The sequence below is a fragment of the Odocoileus virginianus genome, unplaced genomic scaffold (assembly GCF_023699985.2).
Source record: "Odocoileus virginianus isolate 20LAN1187 ecotype Illinois unplaced genomic scaffold, Ovbor_1.2 Unplaced_Scaffold_13, whole genome shotgun sequence".
In the NCBI taxonomy this organism is placed as follows: Eukaryota; Metazoa; Chordata; class Mammalia; order Artiodactyla; family Cervidae; genus Odocoileus; species Odocoileus virginianus.
Window position 1 is genome coordinate 1,922,015 of NW_027224275.1, and position 27,007 is coordinate 1,949,021.

General features: G+C 42.1%; 1 protein-coding gene across 5 annotated transcripts in view; it reads right to left on the minus strand.

Moving 5' to 3' along the window:
• MTM1 (myotubularin 1) overlaps window positions 1-27,007 on the minus strand; it is a 90,918-nt gene that overhangs the window by 26,082 nt on the left and 37,829 nt on the right. For all 5 annotated transcript variants that reach the window (XM_070462779.1, XM_070462777.1, XM_070462780.1 and 2 more), the window contains 3 exons: window positions 23,991-24,101; window positions 19,598-19,699; window positions 1,413-1,496 (listed from right to left, as the gene is read on the minus strand). In XM_070462779.1, coding sequence (XP_070318880.1) covers window positions 1,413-1,496; window positions 19,598-19,699; window positions 23,991-24,101 — 297 coding nt within the window. The remainder of the gene's footprint in view (window positions 1-1,412; window positions 1,497-19,597; window positions 19,700-23,990; window positions 24,102-27,007) is intronic.

Consider the following 27,007-nt stretch of genomic DNA (forward strand, 5'->3'; position numbering starts at 1 on the left):
TAACTCCCTCCCCACACTCACAAATACAGAAGTACACACACAAAAGTGAGCCATGTGGGTGCTTGTTTTGGGAACAGGCATTGTACCTTGTCTTTAGGTCTGGCCCCATAGAATCCAGACCAAGCAGATGAGTCTGATGTCAAGTCCAATTAGAGAGTTACAAGTCCCATCAGAAAGGTATAAGAAAAAAAGATGGAATATAATGGCAGTCTAGAACAAAATACCTTCAATAGTTCATATATGCATGCAAGCTTAAAAATAGGAACTGTTTTGTTTCAAGCTAGAAGCTTTGACCTACAAAATAAGTCTTAATACTATCAATAATACTCCAAAATTAACGTGCAGATAGTTTAATACATAACACTACAGAGGTCTCCAAAACATGCAAGATGTTTCAATGGTCCTTCTGCCTCCATATATAACCCATAAGACAGGTTATTAATGAGAGGTACACACAGCCTTTGAAAATGAAATAGTCTAAAGCTAGCAACAGGGCATACTACTTCACATATGTGTTCCAGAGATAAATGCCCACACCTGAATTTCTGATCAAAACTAAACAGGGAACTCAGCCAAGAGGCCTGGTAGTGGAAGTGGTGGCTTAAAGGTTTTCAAGTCTAGTGTTTTGCAATTTGACTTTACATTCACTGGGCTTGATTTGATTCTCAAACCTAATTCAACAAAACTTCCCAATTATTTTACAAGCTTTATAGAATGAGATTGAGGAAAAATCTCATCACAAAACTCCTAGTTATCCCATGATTTGGTTATAGCAGAGGTCAAAGTGCAGCTCTTGTTCCATAAGAGGCATGGGAATCTTCTTTAAATGCCAGGAGACCTTCACCTCTGAACAGCAACAATACTCGAAGCCTCCTACTTTATTGTTGCAAATCAACATGCACGTGGGTAAAGTTTACTAAGAGAGCAGTAAAGGCAATTCTCATATACACTCATTAAAGCTTGCCTGGAAAAGTCAACATTATAGTTCTAATTTATTTGAATCTCTAAGCCAAGATGAATATAACTGAAATCTAACTGCCAGTAATAGTTAAGCTCCCAAACACATAACTACATTGTGACATCAATTCCTGAGTAGTAAGATATAGAAGTTTGGCTGTTCTAGACTCTTGAGTATTTGATTCATTTCATGGACAACATATAATGGATGTTCTTCATGTGGTAGGAAGAAAACGAACTTAGCCATGTAACCTTCAATGCAGCTTGAACATGGCCCTGTAAGAGCTTGTAGGCTTCACAGTACTAGACAGACAGAATAAGCCATGTTATACTACTGCTAGGGAAAAAAGTATTTAGCAAGGGTGTTACTGATTCTCAAAGAGCATGACCAAAGGCATATATCCTCAGCAGGCACATTTGAGATTCTTCACGTGGCCCAGTATCTCCTGACTTACCTGCCTTCTGTATTCTTCAACTGGATTATAAACGGTCCATCCATCCACGTTAAACTTTTCTTCATTCAAAAACGCAAATATTGGCTAGAAGAGGGAAAACAAACAAACAAACAAACAGAATGTCAACTTCGGTGTAAAGGAACTAATATTCTACTAACACCACAACCTTAGATTTTTATTTTATTTTTAACCAGATTTGCCTATGATGAAATAACAACCTAATACTTTTTCTTCTTAGTTTTTTAAAAAATATTTACTTATTTTAACTGGAGAATAATTACTTTACAATATTGTGATGGTTTTTGCCATACATCAATATGAATTGCCCATTAAGCCAGAAATAACAATGGCAAATTCAGACTAGACTTATGCTACCCTCTATCTTTATTAACCATTACTTGTGAGACCACAGTTTTCTATAACTACAAACATGACTTTTTCATTTTTTAGTTTTTTTTTGTAAATTAATTATTTTATTTTAATTGGAGGCTAATTACTTTACAATAAACATGACTTTTGGTGGTTTTTTTTAAAGTGCTGCTGCACAAAAATCAGACTTCCAAAAATCAGACCCAAAAAACACGCATCAATTTTAAGCAGTATTAGCAATCGATCAGGTAAAACACACTTAAAAAAAAAAAGAAAAAGAAAATCCAGCAATGATTAGTAAACAGTGCCACTGTCTCTAAAGGGACCAGTGATGCATTAATCTATTTAAAAAGAGGCAGAACATTAGGAAAATTCTTAAAAGAAAGAGACAGAACATTAGGAAAATTCTTAGTTAACTTCTCTGTGAGTTCTGAATCAACACCCTGATCTCTGAAACGACAGGCCTCAGCTCTCTCATCTCTTCTCTATACTCATTCTCAAGGTGACATTAAGGAATTTCATGGCTTCAAATACCATCCATACCCTGGTGATTCCTAAATATCTATCACTCTGCAGCCCTACTGTGATCTTCAGACTTGGCCACACAAGTGACCGCACCACAGCTAGAGGACTGGGACATTCACAACTCCCACCCGATCCTGCTCCTCCCAGTCTCCCCATTTCAACAGATGCCAGCCCCATCCTTTGCACCTTGGCTTATCCTTATCACTTCACTGCTAGCTCTCTGGTTTAAGGTTCTGCCACTTCCACTTGGATTATTATAACAACACCTCCTAACAAGTCCTCTGCTTTCATCTTTACACCTAAAGTCAGAGTAGTAGTGGCACAACCTAAGTCAGCTCAAATCCTTCCCCTGCCCCCAAATCCTCCTGTGGGAGCTTTTCATCTCACTTTGGGTAAAAGTGGAAGCACTTGCAATGTCCCCCACAGCCTTCGCCATCTGGCCACGTCTCCCACGACGTCTCTGCTCTTCCACTTCCTCAGTCTGCTCCAGCGTGCTGGATTTTAGTGCTGCTCCCCATGAGCAATAAGCACGCACCAATCTCAGGGCCTTGGCGCCTGCTGTTCCAGTTGTCTGGAATCCTTGCCCTCATGGTTTCCTCCCTTACTTCTTTCACATCTCTGCTCAAATGTAACCTTAACCAATGAGCCTTTCTCTAACACCCTACAGAAAAACAACACACACACACACACACACCCTCAACAGCACCCCTCATCCTCCTTCCCATTTTATTTCCATCACATGTGACCATTTGACATGTATTTACTTGTTTGTTACTGTTGGACCCCTACTGTCCTCTAGACCACAGTCTCCGTGAAGGCAGACACATGATGCTAAGAGCCACACTTGGACCTCAAACATTTCAGGCACGTTTATGAATCAAATAACCAGATATTTCAAATAGCCAGATATTTCTTGCCATGAAATACAAAGCAACACATCTAACACTGAACTGGAGCTTAAGGTGGAAAAGAACAGATGTTCAAGCCAATATTTTAACTATCCAAATAAATTAGGCTACAATTACAAGAAAACACTTTTTTAAAGTATTATTTGCTAGTTTAAATAGGAAAATACGATGTGAACACTGAGCTGTCACTAACTCTGGCTCTACTGAAGTAAGCATTCTGTAAGAAGCAATGCTGACATTTTCTAAAGTTGATTGTACAGGAATTACTTCCCAGATATTTTAATTTCTACCCTTTTCCCCCCTTAAAGATTAAGATAAGAGAACAAAGCAAGAGTTTAAAAACACAAGCTCTCAATAGAGTAACATAAAGGTGGATTATTAACAAAAAGTTAAGACTACGAAGCATTAAGACTACTACTACTAAAGCAAGGACAACATCACCCATTCATCTTTACCTCGTTATTAAAAAGTACAGAATTCCCTACAAGTGATTACTTGTTACAAGGCTAATTACAGCTCCTGCATGAAAATGCTAAAACCTAAAGTTAGTAGCTTATGTTTCTTGAGGATTTTACCTGTCATTTATTTTCACTTATAGACATGTAGTTTTTAAGGCTTTGAGTCTTTGAGAATTTGATTTGCAGGTTGCCATTTTCCACAGTGATTCCTACCTATAGCCCTGCGTCAGGTGGGGACACTATTTGGGAAACACGAGTCCCATGGAGGGAACCGCTTCTAGAGACTGTCAGGGAGTCAGGTTCAAGGAGTGGTGATGACGTGCCCTCAGTGACCCTGTCCCCGCACCCATCTTGCTTCCCAAGAAGGATTCGATCCCAGCTCAGGGAGTGGGCAGGGGGTTCAGAAATGGGGTTGGGGTTTCCCCAATGTGTGAGGCACTGCCTGGGTCCCAGCTCACCCTGCTGAATCAAGACCCTCCATGGGAGGGTGGTGATGCCCTGATCCTGAAGGGCCCTGGATACACCAGAACACTAGGAATCTTCCTGAGGGCTCTGTGTGCTCAGCCTATTTGAGGGGCTGCTTGACTTTTTTCTTTTTTTACATGATTTTTGAAATAATTATAGATTGACAAGAAGTTGCAGAGAAAGGTATAGGGAAGGACCATGTTCCCTTTACCCAGCCTTCCACAGGTGAGCATCTTGTATAACCAGAGCCGAGTATCAAAGCTGGGCAACTGACATCAGAAAACAGACACTCTCAAGTGCTCACCCCTGGCTTCACGTGAGCATGTCTTCCTTTATTCGGCTCTGTATGAATATTTGGGCATTTCACCAATTCAGATTCCTACTAGTCAAGAAATACCAGGCATGGAGACTTAAAAAAAAAAGCAATCTTATACATTTTTCCAGGATTAAAAATAGCACAATGTAACATTTGAAAAATGTTAAAGGACAAAGTTGAGATGAAAACCTCCAATTTCACACTAGGGAAGACAACTCTGACAAAGAGAATGTAACTTGTCTTTTTAATTTAGCTCCGTTTATCACTGTTGTGTCTTGTGGGAGCAAAAATCTGAAATGACAGCAGATTTTAGCTTTCACTTAATTAGCCATCATTTTTAAATGGCATTTATATAAAGATGCACCGACTCGCTTTAAACATTTAGATTGGATTTATTGTTATTGAGTAGGTTTTATAAATACTGAGTGATTCATGAGCTTTCTTCTGGAGGAGGGAGAACTGTATCACTGAGTTAGGATTCCTAGATCTCACAAAGGGCACTCACAGACAGCCAAAGCCTTGTCGTGCTGTCTCTCAGAACTGGATGTTTGAGTGTCAGATTTATAAAAATTAAATACCACTCAAGAGGGAGATAGTTACAGAAGAAAACAATTTTCACAGTATTCAAGGAAATAAATCAATAAGCTCTGTAAGATATAATAGTGCTTTCAAATGATGCTGTCACAAAGCATGGTCATCAGTGGACACGATTCACTGCATCTCTGAGACCTAGCTTTAAAAATTCAGGGAAGCAGTCACTAATTCTTTCGGGACAGAATTTTGCAATGTTTGAACAAGAATCTGAGGTGTTTTTTCCTAATTTGATTTCAAAATTGAAGACATTAGCCTTTTTCAGTTTCCATCTACCACTGAAGGGTGCAGCAATGTAAAATTATCTCAAGAAACAAGACCGCTTCACATAAGAACAATAATGCTATCATTCAAGTTAGGAGGAAAAGTCTAAAATTTTAAGGAAGAACGATGGGAGGTGTTGAAACTTGGCAAAGTTTATAATTCTAAGCAACAGCTTCATGCTTGATACAATTTTCAGCCTTTTACTATGACTTGACATAGTAAGAATTTGTACAACTGCATCAAAAGTAATTTCATACAAAAGTCTCATAGGTCAAAAAGAAACCTGTGCATGAATTACCATTGCTACTTATGTTTGCATTAAGAATTCTCCTAGTTCTACCACTATCCTTTTCCCTGGGGAAAATGGCTTTAATATTCTTGAGTCACCCTTATCTTCATTTATAAATGTACATATTCACTTATTCAGGAAAGGACTACAAAAGTGCACTTGAAATGTCATTTCAAATCATTTTAGAAAAAGAACATTCTTTACTATTTGTCAAAATCATAATCATTTAAGGCTGACATTTCTCAAGGTTCATATGTGACACCACTTTTCACTGTAATTCTCTCTCCTGATAATTTTGGCCACGTCAATGAAAATGCCAATGATCAAATCCAGGTCTACCAAATAAATCTCTCCCCAGGCCAAAGTTTCAGATCTACACAGCCACTGGCCTCACACATACCCACACCTGGTTGTCCCCTAGAACCTGGGACTTAGCACAGCCAAAATGAACTTGTTTTCTCTTCTTCATTCTGTTCCTATGTTGCCCATCTTGACCACTGGCCCCACCATCAACCTGTTTACCCAGGTTGGATTCATCCCTATCATCCCATCTCCCCTCATAACCATAACTGGTCGATCAACAAATTCTATTGATCTGATCTTGATCTTTCTCAAATCTATTCTCTGTTGTCCCTCTCCACTGTCCCATTTTAAGGATTCATTATCACACACCGAGAGGCAAACGATTAGAAATGATGTCAATATCCATCAACAGAGGATTAAATAAAGTATGAGACAGTAAACAGAATATTAACAGAGTGACAAAACCCACTTGGTAGGCAGTATGTACTGGTAAATTTAGAAAGCAAGCTACGGAGATGCGTATGTAGCATGCTCCATTAGGGTCAAAGGAGGAAGAAATATAAATAATGAACTGCCTGCATTGTTTACTATCACTGGGTGGATAGCAGTACACTGAGAATGCTGGCTAAAGGGTGCTGGGAGGGAGATATTTTTACTATTTTTACTGCTGTAGTTAGTTCACTCTATCTACTATAAGAAGATACCACAGACTGCCTGGCTTAGAAGAACAAACTATCTCTCACAGTTCTGGAGGCTGAGATGTCTGAGATCAAGGAGCCAGCATGGTCTAATTCTGTTGAGATCCACCTCCTGGTTTATAGAGGATGGCCTTCTTGCTGTACTGCACACAGTGGAGATGTGAAGTCTGGCCTCTTTTTAAAAGGGCACTAATCCTATCATGGGACACCACCCCCGTGACTGCATCAAAAGCTAATCATCTCCCATTGCCCTGAGGGTTAGAGCTTCAACAGAAAATCTGGGGGGACACAAACAATCAGTCCTTTAATCTTTCCTTACTTTTCAACCATGCATACATTAGTCATTAAAAAAAAAATTCAACGTAAATGCTTGCCGAATCAAAGCCCTTTTTAAACAGAATATTCTTATAGGTCACTTGGTGGCTGCTAGCTCCTGTTCATTCATTCCACTGCCATTATTAGGTACATTTAAGAAACATTTACTTAGCAGACACTGTCTCTTATGAGGGGCTTCCCTCATAGCTCAGTTGGTAAATCATCTGCCTGCAATGCAGGAGACCTGGGTTCAATTCCTGGGTCGGGAAGATCCCCTGGAGAAGGAAATGGGCAACCCACTCCAGTATTCCTGCCTGGAGAATCCCATGGACAGAGGAGCCTGACAGGCTACAGTCCATGGGGTCGCAAGAGTTGGACACGACTTAGCAACTAAACCACCACCACCACCATCTCTTATGAACAAGGTATTAAGTAGATAAAAGGAGAGTTAGACACCACTACTGTCTTTAAAGAGTTAGAAATCCTCTGAAGGAGAGAGATGAGGAGGGAGCAGCTACTGCTCACGTAAAGAGGAGCAGGTTAAGTGCCCTGAAAGGTACAGATAAAGTACCATGGGATGCCAAGGAATGCCAGGGTTACTTCTGGACAGGCAGGCCTGGAGGGGTGCTAGTGGCATGGTAGATCAACTGGAAGGGTAAGATGACTTTGGACATGGTAACCATGAGGACCACAAAAAAGTCACAAATGGAAGAAAACACGAGGCCATCAGCAAACACCTCGGTCTGGCAGCCAGCCCGCAGGTGGATAGAAAAACAGGAGACCATGGAGAGATGTGGACAGAACAGAGGTTTGCATTTACACTGATAGGGAGGGATAAGTGGCTGAAGTTTCAGAGGTGAAGGGGTGAGATAGTCTGAGCTGCCTCCCAGGGGCAGCAACCTGACCGAGAGTGGGCTGGATCAGAAACAGAAGTACAAAAATCAGCTAAAGCACCATCCCCACAGCTTAGAAGAGATGGAAACCTGAACTAAGTCGCGCTGGGGACGAAGAACACATGGATTTAGTAAATATTACAGAAAAGGGAAACCTCCCACTGACCTTGATTTTGGAGCAGGAGGAAGACGGGGAGAAGGAAATGACAGGAATAGAGAAACTGGCAGCTCAAAGGAAACTTGAGGGGGAAATGAGAGATTAATTTCAAACAAAGGTTTAGGCATCAGCTGAAGTCGGAGCAACTAACGGGAAACACGAAGCCATGAAGGCAATGCTGGTCAACACAAGAACAAAAAAGACTGGGGATAGCACAGAGCAAGGATGGATTTTTCTAGAAAACCCATATTTAGACGCCAGAAGCAGGCCGAGGAACTAGAAAAGGAGGGCCAGGTGATTGAGACCTCAGAAGCCACAGGAGAGGTGTCTGCCAGCATGATGATCTAGATGTTCTAATTGATATCTCTGCTGACAACATCTAAAACTGCTAGACAAAACAGAAACCTTTTTTTAAAATGCACTCATGAGCCTACAAGGGAAGAAGAAACTCTCAGAAGCCCAAGCCAAACTGTGAATGGAATGCAGAGAACAAGAAGAGTAGGCAGAACTGGTTTCTGTGGCCTCTCAGGCTCCAGGAGATAAGATGTAATGCCCTGGGCTGGCCAAGATGGGTGTCAAACTGGAAACTTCCTTCAATAACACTGTACCCTTAGGGCAAGGACAAACAGGAAACAAGTGCCTGAGACTCAGAGGGAACTTACCTGTCTAGGTGACCTGTGCTGAGCAAGGGAGCCTACAGCACAGGGCTGCCAAAACTCATACAACTTGCATGGTCCCAAAAACATCCTGCAGAGAAGTTAATCTGTGAGTGCTCCAGGCTGGGAGTGTCCCCCAAACGCCTGGCAGAAGAAAATGTAAAACTACCTTCAGTCCTGGCCCTGGAGTCTTCCCACAGATAAAGGCCCAAGGAATGAGTTCACAGGCAATCATCACCAATAGCCCAAGAAAGTAGGCCCCACAAGCCAGACCAGGCCTGGCTGAAGAGAGAAGGTGGTGAATGAAGTGGAAGACCCAGCAGCCCCAACACAAAGGGATGCTTTGTCAATTCTAACTTGGAACATCTGGTGGATATTTTATAAACATCTATTGCAGCTATTCAATTAAAACAAAACAAAACCTTTGAATGACGGTGCAGTGGAAGAGGCCAAGGTCTTACAGACTATCAAGTAGGAGAACTTGTAGGGCCTGGAATCACTTTCAAAACAACAGTTTTGATGAACTTCTTTGTAGGGAAGCAATGGAGTTGCAGACATAGAGAACTTGTGGGCACAGTGGGGAAAGGAGAGGGAGGGACAACTGGAGAGAGTAGCATGGAAACATATACATTACCAAATGTAAAATAGATAGCCAGTGGGAATTTGCTGTATGGCTCAGGGAACTCAAACCAGGGCTCTGTGACAACCTAGAGGAGTGGGATGGGTGGGAGGTGGGAGGGAGGTTCAAGAGGGAAGGGATATATGTATACCTATGGCTGACTCATGTTGATGTATGCTGGAAACCAACACGGCATTTTTTTTTACATTTTTTTAAAATTAGAGGCTAATTACAATATTGTGGTGGTTTTGCCATACATTCACATGAATCAGCCATGGGTGTACATGTGTTCCCCATCCTGACCCTCCCTCCCACCTCCCTCCCCATCCCATCCCTCAGGGTCATCCCAGTGCACCAGCCCTGAGCACCCTGTCTCATGCATCGAACCTGGACTGGCGATCTATTTCACATATGATAATATACATGTTTCAATGCTATTCTCTCAAATCATCCCACCCTCGCCTTCTTCCCACAGAGTCCAAAGACTGTTCTTTACATCTGTGTCTCTTTTGCTGTCTCGCATATAGGGTCATCATTACCATCTTCCTAAATTCCATATATATTCATTAATATACTGTATTGATGTTTTTCTTTCTGACTTACTTCACTCTGTATAATAGGCTCCAGTTTCATCCACCTCATTAGAATTGATTCAAATGCATTCTTTTTAATAGCTGAGTAATATTCCATTGTGTGTATGTACCACAGTTTTCTTATCCATTCGTCTGCTGATGGACATCTAGGTTGCTTCCACGTCCTGGCTATTGTAAACAGTGCTGCAATGAACATTGGGGTACACGTGTCTCTTTCAATTCTGGTTTCCTTGGTGTGTATGCCCAGCAGTGGGATTGCTGGGTCATATGGCAGTTCTATTTCCAGTTTTTTAAGGAATCTCCACACTGTTCTCCATAGTGGCTGTACTAGTTTGCATTCCCACCAACAGTGTAAGAGGGTTCCCTTTTCTCTGCACTCTCTCCAGCATTTATTGTTTGTAGGCTTTTTGATAGCAGCCATTCTGACCAGCGTGAGATGGTACCTCACTGTGGTTTTGACTTGCATTTCTCTGATAATGAGTGATGATGAGCATCTTTTCATGTGTTTGTTAGCCATCTGAATGTCTTCTTTGGAGAAATGTCTATTTAGTTCTTTGGCCCACTTTTTGATTGGGTCGCTTATTTTCCTGGAATTGAGCTGCAGGAGTTGCTTGTATATTTTTGAGATTAATTCTTTGTCAGTTGTTTCGTTTGCTATTATTTTCTCCCATTCTAAAGGCTGTCTTTTCACCTTGCTTATAGTTTCCCTCATTGTGAAAAAGCTTTTAAGCTTAATTAGATCCCATTTATTTATTTTTGCTTTTATTTTATAGGAGGTGGGTCATAGACAACTCTGCTATGATTTATGTCAGACAGTGTTCTGCCTATGCTTTCCTCTAGGAGTTTTATAGTTTCTGGTCTTACATTTATATCTTTAAACCATTTTGAGTTTATTTTTGTTTATGGCATTAGAAAGTGTTCTAGTTTCATTCTTTTACAAGTGGTTGACCAGTTTTCCCAGCACCACTTGTTAAAGAGATTGTCTTTTCTCCATTGTATATTCTTGCCTCCTTTGTCAAAGATAAGGTGTCCATAGGTGCATGGATTTATCTCTGGGCTTTCTATTTTGTTCCATTGATCTATGTTTCTGTCTTTGTGCCAGTACCATACTGTCTCAACATGGCATTTAAAGCAATTATCCTCCAATTAAAAATAAATTAATTAAAAGAAAACAACCCTCCCTCCCCAAAAAAACCCAACAGTTCCCCCAAGTTGCAAGGCAGGGAGTTGAAGGGAGGATGTGAGGACCAGTGGTGAGCACTGTGCTTCTGGACATGGAGGGTGGCATGGGGAAGGGGGGAGACAGTCCAGCTGGGACCACAGTCCCCAGAGATGGGCGCAGGGAAAATGGCCAGGCATGTCTCAAGATCAGGGGAGAGGGCAGCGGAGAGAGACAGAAAAAAGACAGAGGGCCAAGTCTTGCAGGAGGCAGGAAGGGAGGAGCTTTAAAAGCATGATTAGACCTTCTATGAGCCAAGTTTACTGTTTATTTAAGAAAAAAAAGTGTCCTGGTCAGAAAAAGAGATGGAGAACTAAGCCACCCTTCGGTGTCAGGCCGCATCCAGGCTGAGAGGTGAGTGCACATGTGTAGCTTCACATTCAGTTCCCGGGTGAAAATGAGCTTCTGGTTGTTGGCTATTAAATCTGTAATCAGCCTAGAAAGGAAGAGTCTGCTCCATTTCAGTCTGGTTTACAACCTCAAAGCACAGAAAAAGTACCCCAGGTCATTCATTCTCAGTTCGGAGGGTCAAAAAAGAGGTGTATCCTCCCAGCCCCGTGTCGTATCCTTTATGGAATTATTTTGGTGGGCAAGCACCATGAGAAGTGCCATGAGAGCACAAGGGGAAATGGCACTGCTCAGGACCACATGGAAGGGTAGGCTGGGGTTCAGTGAATCCAGGAAGAAAGACAAGCGCCCTGCTCACTGCTCTCCACAGAAAAGGCCTTGGAACCCGCAGCATCTCTCCTGGGGTCAGAGCCAGTGGATCTTCTCCCCGGGCCCAGAAGATGGTCAAATTTACTAAAGCAAACACCAGAAGACTTTGCAAGTCTGACTGACAATCAGCTCACAGAAGAACAAAAAGTAGGAAATATGGCGATACTGTAGAGCCGAATCCAGAAAAGGGGTAAGTGCAGAGACATAAACCTGAGTGAGCCATGTTACTCCGCAAGCAGGGTCACAGGTGGAAAGAACAGAAAACAACTTCTGAAGAGCTCTGTGTATTACCTGGCACCGCTGCCCATACATTCCCACTTCTACTTAAGATGCTTTTTGGCTTTCACACTCTCAAATAGAAGACTTCCAACTAATCCTTTGGCAAGGTACAAGCCTCAGTTGGTTAATGAGACTACTAACTGTTAGCTGTGGAGCATCTTTTTTTAAAGGGCTTAAAGTGTCCCACATATGATCACAATGACTTTTCTCATATTCTTGGGAAGAGTGGGTCAGAGTTATCATCCTTATTCTCTCCACCTGCTGGGAAACACGGGGCGCTAAGAACAGAAGCACTGACATTTATTGGGCACTTACTGCGTGCCAGGAGCTCTTGTAAGTACTTTTCATTTAATCCTCACAAAACCCCTGTGGGGTGGAGACTGTTATTATCCCCACTGGAGATGAAAATACTGAAGCACAGAAATATTACATGATTTTCAAAGTTGCGAAGCAGGTAAGGGACTGAATTGGATTCAGACACAGACCTCTGGATGCCTGGGATCCATGCTGGCAACCACCTTGCAGAAGGAACCTGCAAATGACTCCTGCCACTAAGCCTCCCCGATCCAGGCCACTGGGAGCCTGGCAGCTGGGTCTCGGGCTCCATTTCTTCTAGCTCTACATTTCCCTCATGTGAATCTACAGACCATGAGTTTAATCATACACTCAAGCCTTTCATTTAAACAAATGTCAAGAAAATCCACACAGACCTAAAGATACATTTAAGCAACTGTATTAGTGCATAAATGAACTTAAAAGGCACTTTATTCTACATATGCTATCATTATCAAACGTCCTAGACTATGATTAACAGAAAGTCAAAGACTTTATACCATGATCCAGACACACACAAATAACAGATAAGAGATGCTCTTAATATTTTCATGACTCAATAACAGATTGGGATTCAGAGTTTAAAAAAGAAAAACTCCCATCTAAATCTAAAATTTGTATTATCTCTGATATTCCATCTGAGTAAAAAAATGAGCAAACAATAAAGGAAATCAATGAAAGAGGATCTTAGGCATGAACATACCACTCCAACAATTAAACTACTTTTCTGTAGCAGTATCAGGCTCTGTTCATAGGTACACCGGCCTTTAAAAAACAACCATGATATCAGAGGCATTGTCACATTTCTTATCATAAAAATGTATCATTTCCTTAGAACTAGTATTGACTTGCCATGTCGTTTGAGAAAATGGTACAATTTCTACTGTTTGAAAAGCAAAGCAAAAATAAAACAAGAAAATAAATGTTCCAGTTCAAATAGAAAGTGCAATCTAAACAATTTTCAAGTCTTAATAGACTGACCTAATATAGAACCAATCAAGGTAATGGTTTGGGATCCACTGTGTGTGGCTAAACGGCTCCAAGGTCAATTCAAAGTTTCAGTCCTAACTGAACACACTGAGTGGTGAAAATACTAATGGGGAAGGACACAAGAGAGCCAGGGCTGGTGTGAAAGAAAAAGTCTCACTCACACGCCGCTTGCCTCATGGCTCGATTTGGAACCCAGCTCTCTCGGCCTCCAGACACCATTTCACTGACACAACTGCAACGTTACTTCTGGCACTCAGTGCCAATAACAATCACTGAGATAATCTGCAGCTGCTTTAACAGTTTCAGTAATTTTAACAAAGTGCTATTTTTCAAGCAGGGGCCTTTGTATTGTTCCATGCAATCAGGCTTAGATTACGCTTCCAGGAAATCCCTTTCTGGCACACTCTCGCATTCCCCACTGTGGCAGTTTGGAAACTTTTCTTCCCCTCCTGTCTCAGAGGAATAATTGTCCCTTCTCCTTTCCCAACCTGCCCTGCAAAATGGGCTTCATCCCATGCCCCCACCTCACCCCATTTCCTGCTCAGGAAAGGAACCCTCTTCTCTCTTGCTTCCCCTGCCCACCATCTTCATTCACGTATTTGGGATTCTCAGGGAAACACATCTTCCCTCCAGCTGACTGCTACCACTACTTTGTGTTTTGAAACACCTCTTGCTCTCTCTTTAAACCTCCATCAACTGGCTCCCATCCCCACCACTCAGACCACCTCCTGCGATTCAAAAAAGTTCAACCAGTGTATGCCTATACTGGACACTGGGGAGGCAGGATGAGGAAAGAGTGTCCCAGCCTCAAGCAGTCCACAGTTAGGGGGTCCAGTCCCCAAGGACCTCTTCCTGAGCGTCCTCCCCACCCCCACAACTTCACACACTCATCACCACCTTCTCAGAGCTCGCTCTGCCTTTGGCTTCCACAGACCCCAACCTGCAGGCTCTCCTCACCACCTCCTCATTCACCTTGCTGGCTTCTCTAGTACACACCAGAGCTCCTCAACCCAGGACCTGCAGGTGAGCTTCCCAGGGGCTCCAAGTCCCCTAAAATTTTACATCCAATTTTATACCTAAGTGTGTCTGTCAGTGGAGGAGAAACCCTAACTTGCACCATGTTCCCAAAGGAATCCATGACTCCAAACTGATGGAGCACCACGATTCCAGGTCTATACCTCTGGACTGTCTTCTGAGAGGTGGGCCTGCAATTGCTGCTGGAAACTCTTGTCAAAAGGTACTAACTGGCCCTGCGAGCAAAACAGAATTCCCCATCCCTCCTTCCTCAAATGAAATCCGTTTTTTACTTCCCTGCCCTGCTATCCCTCAGGCCGCAGACCTCAGAAGGAAGGATAACTCAGCCTTCCTCCCTGTTCTCCGAGATCAAACTATTGCCCAAGCATGTGGTCTCCACCTGCACCACCAGCGTCTCGCTTGGTCCTCCCTCTGACCCCACTCCCGGTTTCATTTATTTCAAAACCTTCACTAAGTCTCCACTACTTCCCAAGGTACAAGCTCCTGAGTCAGCAGATCCCTCCACCTGAGGCGCCCAGCTCGTGCCCCCTCCTCCCATCCCATGCTTTCTAGCGACCCTAATACACACTCTCCATGTTGCCAACTTACCCTCCCTAGTGCTGAGAGTCAGGATCTTGCCTCTGCCTAAAAAACCACCTCCTCCACCATCCTCGTCCACAGGAAATGACAACCATCCTCAAGGCCCAACCCAAATGACTATCAATTCCATGCAGGCTTTTCCAGCTGGACCTGTTCCCTTCTTCCTGGGAATCCCCAGCTGGCTTCCCTGGCCTCTCATGGCACTGGCTATCGACCAACCTGTATCAGAGCCATACGCGTTTGTCATATCACTTCTGTCACATCCCCAAATGTAACCAGGTCTCATTCATCCTACTGCAACTTCCTGTCATCCATCTTCATGGCTCCCCCCACACCACCCAACACACTACCCTGAAATGAATTTGACTGATGAAATACCTGCACACATTGAATGGAATAGCAGGGGCTAATATTCCAAAAGCTATGTCAATAGCTGATCTGTTTTTATCTGTATTTTGTATTGTTTTGGTGAATAGTTTTTCTTTTTTTTTTAAGTTTTTCTTTTTTAAGATGACTTTGAGTGGTTAAAACTTAAGAGAATATAATTTTCCACAACTTTGTATGAGCCATTCAGTTCCCATTTTTTCCTCCAGTTTTTCACTTTATTGTCTTCCTAAACAAAAAAAGTAGGGATGCCTAGCACAGACACAAAAAATAAGGCAAAGCACCCCTCTGTGGACCACTCCAACGACAGCAACCCAGAATCCTATATCCTCTGATACCACACCCACAATATCCAGAAATCCAGCCCAAGTGTCTCCATAGAACGAAATTTTCCTTCACTTTCCTCTAAACCTGTATTCACTAAAAAAGCTGTCGTACATCTCCCATGCAGAAGTGATTATGCTGAGGTTAGAGAGAGAGAGATCAGAGAAGAATATGGCACCCTACTCCAGTACTCTTGCCTGGAAAATCCCATGGACAGAGGAGCCTGGTAGTTTGCTTTTCACTTTCACGCATTGGAGAAGGAAATGGCAACCCGCTCCAGTGTTCTTGCCTGGAGAATCCCAGGGACGGGGAGCCTGGTGGGCTGCCGTCTGGGGTCTCACAGAGTTGGACACGACTTAAGTGACTTAGCAGCAGCAGCAGCAGCAGCAGCAGCAGAGAGATAGATAAAGGCTGATCCTGCCTTAATAAGCTCACAGAATAGGAGGGGGATGGGCAATTACTAACTAATTATGACAGAAGACAGACTGAGGGAGGTAAGTGCTTCAGTAGCAGGACCTACAAACTCCAAACAAGTGACAGTTGTGATGAACTCCCACCAGGGATCGCTCATGGTGTGGGAAAGGATCTAGGACTGAGCAAAATGGTGAGGGATGGGCTCTAGAGAGATGAGGGGACCTCAGGTAGAGGGGATGGGGAAACCAAAGACTGAGTTGAGAAAGTTCTATATATACCAGAGGGGCACAGGGCCATCCTATGTGTTTGGAGTCTAGGGTATAAGCCATGGGAAGTCATTGAACATTTTTTGTGTGAAGAGCGGGACATAGAGTGACATGATCATACAGTACTTAAAAAAAAGACAGCAGTACTGTGGAGGATAAGTTGGAAGGGAAGTAAGTTGGGAAGCACAGGTAGATGGGAAGAAATATTCGAGAGTTACTAATAACCAGAACCTGGGCTTCTTCCCTCGTGGCTCAGATGGTAAAGAACCCAAGGCAGGAGACACAGGTTCAATCCCTGGGTCAGGAAGATCCCCTGGAGAAAGGAATGGCTACCCACTCCAGTATTCTTGTCTGGAGAATTCCATGGACAGAAGAGCCTGGCAGGCTACAGTCCATGGAGTCTCAAAGAGTCAGACACAACTGAGCGACTAACACAATAAGAAGAACCTACAGGATTTGGAATTGATGCAGCTAGGGAGGCAAGGCAGGGGAATGAGAAAGCTGACTTCATAAATAAAATACAAGGATGTAATGTATAGCATAGGGAATATAACCAATATTTATAACAATAAAATGGAGTATAATCAGTAAAAATACTAAATCACTATATTTTATACCTAAAACAAATATAACATTGTAAATCAACTACACTTCAATACAATAAATAAGTTTTATGTCTGATTGGGGCAGGGCAGTTGACTTCAAGTTCTTGAACCTGAGAAACTGAGGATCATCCAAATTGAGGGATATGTAGGCTGATTAGGTCTAGTGAACTGCAAACAGGTTAGGGAGATGGTGAGCTTGTGATTCTCACAGACTTCCAGAGGAAGGTGTTTGAGAGGTTCATTTAGATACGCTCAAGGCCAATGTCAAGACTAGATTTAGAAATTACCCATATAGCAATGATAGCTTAAGCTATGGATTAAACAAAATCATCAAGGCAAAGTGAGTAACAAGAGAAGAGGGTTGATAGGGAACCACCACCAAGATGTCTACACTTAAGGAAAAAACAGAAGCAGTGGACACGAGGAAGGAACAGTCAAGATGGTACAGCAACACAGAAACCAAGACTCACAAAAAGAGAGTGGTCAAAATTATTGAATGCTTGGTGGAAATCAAACACAATGAAGACTGAAGTGAGTCACTAGATTCAGCCAGAGAGAGGTCTCAGTTCCAATACGGTACCTTCAATAAAACTGGATACTAGAACGGTCTGGGGGAATGAATGAACCAGAGATGTGGAGAGACTAGAATGTTCTTTCCAGAAGTTCAGACTGAAGTGAGAAATGGGATAGTAGTTTAGGGGAAAGCTGGTTCAACACTTTAACCTGTTTTTAGGGTGAAATGAAGTGAAGTCAAAGTTGCTCAGTCGTGTCTGACTTTTTGCGACCCCATGGACTAAACAGTCCATGGAATTCTCCAGGCCAGAATACTGGAGTGGGTAGCTGTTCCCTTCTCCAGGGGATCTTCCCAACCCAGGGATCAAACCCAGGTCTCCCACATTGCAGGTGGATTCTTTACCATCTAGTAAAACCAAAAGGAGACAGAAAATCCCAGAGAAAGGAGATGACTGATCGAGCAAGATCACACAGGAGATGGACTGGGGCCTCAGCTCCTTCACCCCTGCTGTGTGAACCATCTTTACATCCTGATTATGTAAGGCCAGATATGCAAAACCCACCCATCCCCTCAATTAGTTTTCCTGGATTAGATGCACATTCTCACTTTCACAGTAATTCCAAAGATGTATTCCCATTAAACATTTTATTCTAGTCATTTAAAAATATTAATATTGAAATATCTTTTAAATCACATATTTAACCAAAAACTGAGAAAAGGCTTAACGTGTATTCAACTCTTTGATATCATTACATTTGTTGTAAGCATCACATTTGAATCTCCAATCAACACGTGACTCACAATGTGTACTCCAGATCCCTCTAGACCACCAATCTTTGTATAATTGCCCTTTCCATCAGTCATGAATTTCCTTTGACGGAAAAACTGCTGATGAAATTCAGGAAGAAAGAAGCCATGTCTTGCTAGACAAAAAATTCAGGCCCCTATTGCCCCAAAACAAATAAATAAAAGACAGGCATAGGAAAAAGAATACCATCACAAAGCAGTTCTTCTATTTAATGATCTCTTTCATCACCTTCAGTCTAGCTGGAGCACTATTTATTCTATACTTAAAATAAAGGCATATATTTATGTAAATAATTATTCCCCTGCTCTCCCCTTGATAGATGTTTGCCTTCAAGTTTGTTTAAAGTCAAGCAGAGGATCCTGTGACAAACCAAAATGGAAAAGAATACGAAAAAGTGTATATACATATATATAACTGAATCACTTTGCTCTACAGCAGAAATTAACACAACACTATAAATCAACAATACTTCAATAAAATTTTTTAAAAAGATATTTAGAGAAAATGCTGAGAACACTATCAAAAATAAAATCAATAAATCTTTTGAAATTTAAGTTTCAAATAAAACAACAACAACAACAAAAACCTCAAGCAGCAGAGGTGAAGGAGGCGTTAAGAGGACACAAGCCAGGAAAAAAGAAAAAAACAAGGCAAGATCAAGGCAGAATACAAAGAAAGATGGTTTGAAGAGCAAGATGCGTGAAAAGCTTATTTCAGTCCCACGGTAAAACAAGGTGAGATTACTAAGTCTGCTAAATAGGAAGGAAAAGTTCTAGATATACACGGTCCAAAACTTGTTATGCACTAAGTCACAGGTTGTAAGCAACAAATGCATAATAAGTCTGCCCTGCAAATATATAGTAAACCCCATGAAATGACATTTAAAGTGTCAGTCCTTAAAAATAAAGAATCTGCGCCTAAACCACAAATCCAGATTTGAGAAGTACAGTGGCCCTTGGGCTCAGAGCACTTGTTTCCACGTATAACTGGAACCACAGAAGACTGACCCGCCTCACTCTCAGTTCCCAAGCTGAGCTCTGGGATGTGATGTCACAGCACTTCACGGACATGCCTGTGGTCACCTTGCCACCTTTGGCCTTTGGAAGAGGGTTGGCCCAGGTAGAGGGCAGGCTTGGGGGTGGCAGGAGTCACTTGCACGGAGCCACCCCATATAGACTGGCAGAGGAGAGGCTTTGTGCCCTCTGGGAACAGGTCAAGTTTCTGTGGTAAATAGCCTCGCACACACCCCCAATGGGGAACGCAGCAGAGGAAGCAAAGGAGGAGAATCCGGGAACTTACCAAACTGTGGGCCAGTGGGAAGGCGTATCTTGTGAGGATCTCAAACATGTCTCTTCTGCTGTGACCCTCCTGTTTCAGCGCAAACCTCAGATTTCTCAAGTCCTGGGGGCAAAGGACAAACATGCCAGTTCAGTCTGCAAACTGAGTCATGTTCATTAGCAAAAAACCTTCTATTCTGATAGAAGATTGACTTACCTGAAGAGGCAACAAAGCTAGACCACTAAGAATATTCTTTGTTTTGTACCATATCTTGAAATATCTGGTTTTAAGAACCCCTGAAAATATTCCCATCATCGTCATGATTGTAAAGACAACTCATGTTAAAGAGAAGACAGAGTTAAAGTTCATTTATTAAAAAGAAAAACCAAACCTTGCCTAGTGTATCACTCCAGTGTCTGTCTAACTGCTTTCTGAGGTATTTTAATTATAAAAATTTTATTCATAGGACTTTTATCAAATGTGTACCTGCCAAAAATATCATTTCAAAATTGTCAAACATGTCTTTAAAATACAGAAGCTCTCTCCCTCTCCCCTCATGCTTTTAACTTTAAGGTCTCCCTTTTAAAAATTAGGAAATGACTGGCATTTTAAGCTCACATATAAGTAACGTAATATTTTTTGTTATACAATTTTACTTTTTTTGTTTAAAGAAAATCACATTTCATTGGAACAATATGGTGTAACTTAGATAAAAAGTATAAGAGCTAAAATATCTGCTATCAGCAAATAGGAACAAGGCTGAAAACAAAGAGCTAGTTTCTTTAGGACTATACTATCAGAATTTTACTTTCACAGACTTCTATAAAGACCACCTTAAGATCTACCATAGTAGGAATGACCATGCTTCTAGGAACTAAGAACTAATGCTCAAAATCAGATTTTAGAGATAGTTTCCAATACATACCTTATCAATAAGCAGGGAAACCTTCTTTCAAACTGAATTCAGTAAAGTAAGTAAAGTAAAATAACCTCCCTTAAAAATCAGTTTGTATTACACAGCAAAAGCTATAAAGTTCTATCACATTTTTGAAGCTGGCAGTTTTTGAGGTTGTCTCTTAAATTGCTCATGGTTCTGGGGCTGAGTGATGGCCGTCACCTTCTGCATCACACTTTCAATACTTCAGGAGTGAGACAGATCCAGCCCCTGCCCTCTCAGATATCACCATCTTCATATTTTCCTAAGTGCTTTTTCACTTGTTATCTCAAGAGCACTCTTGAAGCTTCCTAAGTCTTCAACTTGCAGGAGACAAAAGCCTTGCTATACACATCCCCAAATGCAAGGGGCAGTGAAGGGAATGTAAGGAACCAGGCTCTCAGTCCTTTCAATGACCCCACACCCATCTCTCTATATGGATGGCATCTACTGGGCCTCGCCAGCTCCAGGAGTCCATGCTTTCGTTTTTAAAAGCACATAACTTAATAGTGGAGGACAGAGGAGCCTGGCATGCTGCAGTCCATGGGGTCACAAAGAGTCGGACACAACTTAGTGACTGAACAACAACAACAAACTTTATAACATCCCAAAACTGACTCACAACATCTTCCAAGAACATTGAGACACCAGTTGTTGTCTCATGATGCAAAGCACTAGTCAAGTAAAAGGAAAAAAAAATCATTTCAATAAGATGATGTGCTTTTAAGGGGTTTACAAGGAGCCTGAAGTGCAGCAGTGGCTAGCTGAGGATCCCCAGGGCTCACAGATGCATGAAGGATCTTCTTCCCACCAGCCTTGGTTCCAATGATAACATGATGCCCTTAACCTCTCAACCAGAAACTAGACCATTTCTAAGTAAATCTTTATTCTGGTCCATCAGTGATTCAAACCACGACTTTCAATGTGGCAAAGCACAAGTGATTTATTTAGGTGCCTTGGTGTGGCCATCTGATTCAGATGGAATTTAAGGACAGGGAGAATCACTACCCTGTCTTGCCAATGAGAAAACTGAAGTGGAAAAGGCAAGTGAATCACAGGGGGCTGATCACCAAATCTGTAACAGGACTATGGGCATATACTGAGGGGTAACTTCAACCTGGTCTCTTAGAGCCTAACCCAGATGGGAAGAACATCTGTGGAAGAGCCACATGGCAGAAAGACTGGCCATCAGACATTTGGTGTTCAGTAACTGGGATACGTGGTGCTGTGCCAAGCCTTGAGATAACAGAGTAAACACAGCCCGCTGCAACAGCCCTTTTTTAGCAGAACCCCTGGCTCTGCTTTTTTAGTTTTTTAAGCTCTGAGTTGTTAGCAGGGGCTGGCTTGAGCTTGGGGGGTAAGAATTCCTATTTTTGGAGCTGCCGTCTCTTGTTTGTAGATGACAACCACTGGGACTTCTGTCCAGCGTGAGCAAGCTGCCACTGGTAAGCAGAAATCCCCAGGAGCAGCCCTGGTGGAGACAATCTGTAGGGGTTCCACGTTCTCATTTTGAGAAAGCGGCACGGTGGGACTGTGGTTAGTGACTGCAGATGAAAGGGGACCTGCAGGAGACGAGGCGAGCCCTGTACCACTGGAGCAGATTCTCTTTCTGTCACCCTCAGGTCTGTTCCTGAGAAAACGGAATTCGACTCTCACAATGTCCTGTGTTTCCAGGGAGATAACAGAATTAAAAGGCTGTGCTACAACATGGTTCTAGGCCACTGTCTTTGGGCTTGACACTAATTCCATAAAATATACATATGGAACATTTGAGAATTATGACTGCCGACCTGTTCCGCAGCCCCAGGTTTTTACAATACACAGTCAGAGGGTAAGAGTGTGCTCTGTCTTGTTAATTTGGGTGATTCATATTTAAATACAAGTTTTTCCCACTGACAAGGCAACAAATAGGATTTTTTCAATTCGATTAGAATGAGAGTCACTTTGAAATCATAGGAAGAGCAACCTCATTTTCCATGAAGTGCTGTAATATAACAACTGTCCCCCCACAGATTCTTCTATGCAAAAGATAAAAACCTTCCTCAAAAGTAAACCCCCAATTTCTAGGCCCCAAAGGGTAGACAGTAGCTAGGATTATAGATGAGGTATTAAAGGAGGGTGAATTCTACCAAAATAAACAAAAGGCTGCCAAGGTGGGGATTGAGGGAGCATTTCAGTTCAAGTCTCATTATGACACAACCCTTCACTTTCTGATACAGTGTACTAGTCTTGATCTTTTACAAACTGGAGACAAAAGTGTATTATCTTCAAAATCCAAAACAAGGTACAGGAGACTGGCTTTAAGAACCACAGTGCACAAGACCAGGAAAAGGAGACATGAGCCAGGACTGTGGCTCCTCCGTCAGCTCCTTCAGGCACCTGTAGGCAGGGAAGCCCATTGAGCAAACACCTCCTTTCTCATCCACAGAATGAAGGACTCCGACTGGCCGGGGGTCAGCACACTTCACCCCAGGTCAGTCTTGGTGTGGTCTTCAAGCTAAGATTGTTTTTTATATTTTAAAAATAAAAATAAAAGACATTGTATTGTGTTGAAAAAAATAAAATACAATGAAGAATGTATGACAGAGATCTTACTGGCCCACAAAGCCTAAACTATGTGTTTTCTGGCCCTTTACTGATCCCTGCACTAGGCTGATGGTCAGAGACACTTGAAAGAGTCCCAGCCTCTGGGACATAGCCTTCACCAATTATCTTACAGTAGGATCTGAGGTAGAACCTAAAGCTTTGCCTTTGTCAACCCAAAGAGGGCTTCCCAGGTGCCCCTCATGCATATCTAGATGTGGGAACCACTTGGACAGATGACCTCCAAACCCCTTCAAGATCTTTCCAGGACTGGGTACTATAGTCTTCTAATATGGAATACCCAAGAAGGAAGTTTTCTGGCAAGAAGGTTTATTCTGTCGTTTTCAAAATTATTATCTCACTGGATTTGGATCCCAACTCTGCCATCAGTTGGGTCATCTTAGCTAAGTCAACAAATTCATCTTAGCCTCAGGCTCCCCATCTATAAAATGGGGACATCACTGTTCATCTCAGAAGGCTGCCCTGAGGCTTTAATGTAAAGGCCCTAGCATGTGTTTAGAATGGCAGAGATGCTCAATAAATAGTTACTATTATAGCTGACTGAATGTTATTATCATTAAATCTCTGCCATTCCCCATGCCTGACATGGTGTGAAGGTGTCTGGCTGGAGACACATCACACAAAGGGACACTAGGAGCAGACCTGGTCAAAAACTGACTGGCTCAGGTCCTCATGCTTGGGGACAACAGCAGGTTTCTTTCATAGGAACTCTTTCCCAAGAAGATTCTGGAACGCTTGACCATGAAGGGAGAACCACTCCAGGGCCTTGGATGAACAAGGGTCTTTGAGTTTTCTTTTAAACATACATTCACCTTTTACTTATCATTCAACACTAACATGACTTTTTTTCCCATAAGAAAGTACTGAATCTCTTACTTTACAAGTAATATCTAGCCCATAGGAGTTCTCTCCTCTACTTGTGGCGCCTCCCATTTTTTCAATTCTTGAGATCACACCCAGAGGAACATCAAGTATTAGAGCAGAATCCTGTAATGGACAAAAAGACACAAGTCAATATTTCTGTCAGTACAATTAAACAATCAAAAACATACTTTTAAAAAACCCACGTGCTTTCAGGGCATTTTAACCTTGGTCCTTTTACCACCTTTTATGAATAAAAATATGATAGTGATCACACAGGAAAAAGCAAGCATTAGAATAGTCAGTTATGCAACCAAAATGCATCCCCTATATGGGCTTCCCTAGTGGCTCAGATGGTAAAGAATCTGCCTGCAGTGCAGGAGATGTGGGTTCAATCCCTGGGTTGGGAAGATCCCCTGGAGAAGGGAATGGCAACCCACTCCAGTATTCTTGCCTGGAGAATTCCATGGACAGAGGAGCCTGGTGGGCTACAGTCCATGGGGTCACAAAGAGTTGGACACGACTGAGCGACTAACACTAAACATGTGCCATTGTGCACTGCCTGCAGAATAAAGACTAAACTCGCAGGTACACAACTCGGGGGCCCCGGGATGTGGCTCCCAGCCTGTCTTTGTGGGCTGCTGTCCCACAGCATTTTACACTGCAAGTAAGTAGATGCCTTCACAGTTCTCCAAATATTTTGTGTATAGTCAGGCCTAGGGGCTCTTTGCCTCACCTGATCTGGATTTCTCAACTACCAACACTCTCCCCTGGCTTCAGACCTGGCTCAGCCAGCATCACCTCAAACAATGCCCTGCTTCCCATCTGATCACATAGTTGACCACTGCCTTCTCTTTGGTTCTACGGCACTCAGTTTGGATGTTATTACACCACTTGCTTCTAGTCTCGTCGCCATGAACTTCCACGTCTGTATTCCTTCACTAGAAGCCAGGCACATGGAAACAGTGTGTATCTTAGGCACAGGTGTTTTTCCCAAAGAAGGGCCTGAGTGCATACCATGCTTCTCCATCATTCCTTACCCAATACTGGACACAAGGGGTCCAGAGGACTGCTGGCATGAAAGATGGAATAATGTCAGTAAAGCCACCCAAAGATCATCACACCAAGAGAACAGCAGCTGCCATGTTCAGAATATGTCCTCTGGGCCAGGAACCACAACAGGGCCTTTCACTGCATTGTCCTGACAACAACCCTGGACACAGGTGAAGTATTCCCATTGCCTGATGTCATCACCAAGGCTTTAAAACACTTTGGGTAACTACAGGGAAAGGTTGAGATTCAAGGCAAGGTCTTGGAACATACATCAAAAGAACCATAAAAATGGTCCTACTCTTTGAGCCCACAATGACACTCCTCTGACATTATCTTACAGCTATGGAGCAACAGGAGGAAAAGCTACATGTGTGAAGATGGAGCCAAAGGTGACCATCAGGACAAAGAACATTATAGTCAACTTGATGGAAGAGCATAAGCCACTAAAATAATTATGGTACATGGAAAAATAAGCTGAAGTAGAAAAAAAGCAGCAAACAAAATACACTGTGACTCCAAAAATGTAAAATATATATTCATATGGACAAAGATAGAAAGAAAGGGCTACAGAAATTTTCAATAATCCAATATTTTCTTTAATGCTGTGTTAGATGATTTTGATAACAAAAATTTTAAAAGCTGCCTATTGAGTCTTTGTTCTTTAAAAGATGTCTTTTGTGGGGGAATACAAATAAAGGGAATTTTTGCTTTTTACCGTAAATCTCTTTAAAACAAAATACAAGAAAGTAGTCATTTCTTCACAAAATATAAATACTGCTCATGGGTATTCTAGAAACTTAAAAAGTCGAAGAGTGTGGTGTGTTCTTGCCATGGAATACTGCTCAGCTACAAAAATGAATGAACTACGGATACATGCAACCACCTAGAAGAATCTTGAGGGCATCATGCTGACTGGATAAAACCACTCTCAAAAGCTCATGTGCTCTACGGTTCCATTCATATCTTTCTTGACACAACAAAGTTGTAGAGCTGGAGAACAGAGAAGTGGCCACTGGGGCTGAGGGGAAGTAGGGCGTGGCTATAACCAGAGTTCTGCATCCACAGAGGAGCTGCATATTTTGGCTGTTGGTGGTGGGAACATGAACTGACACATGGCATCAACTGTCATCCAACTCTATGCAAAAACATGGCAAAAACGAGTGTGTGCAAAACCCAATGAAATTCAAACACAGTCAGAGTCTTAGTTAGTGTTATGCCCCGTATGTTCTGGGTTGGATAAAGCAGTACAGTTACTGGAGAAGCTGAGTGATGGGTACCTAGGACCTCTCAGGGACTCTTCTTCCAAGTTCTTGAGAGGTTGTATTTCAAAATAAAGTTTAAAAAGTGTGACGGTATGGCTGGTGTGGTATAGAGAAAAGAGCACAAACTCCAAAGTTGGACAAAAAGAAGTGTCAAATCTGAGTTTTAACATTTATTAGCTGGATGACTCTGGCAAGTTACTGTATCTCTCAGCTACATTTACCTGTAAAATAGACATGATTAGAGATAATGGACTTAAAAGTGCCTGGCATGGTGCCTGGCACATGGTAGCTAGATAACAAAAGAAGTTATTATTATTATTATTATAAAGAATATCCTAGTATATGAAAGACATAACTGCGCTATGTAAAAACAGTGGATCAGTGCTCCAGCAAGCAGCTACAGGGCTTGCTACAAGGCTTTCCTCTTGGAAAGAAGGCATTTTTTCAGCTGGTGCCATGGGGCGAGACCCCTCTCTCCATAACTGAATTCTAAATGATTAGAGAAAAAAGACACTTCTCAGTAACCATGTACATATGTAAGTGCAAATGATAATGTTTTTTCTTCTCAATATCATGTAGTCATTAAACTATCAAGCACTGTTACTACACTTAGATTATATTGAAATTTGTGAGTTATGTAATTTATACAGTCTACTCAACTGCACTAAATATCCAACTTGTACCTACAAAAAAACACAGGCACTAAATAAAAGTCTG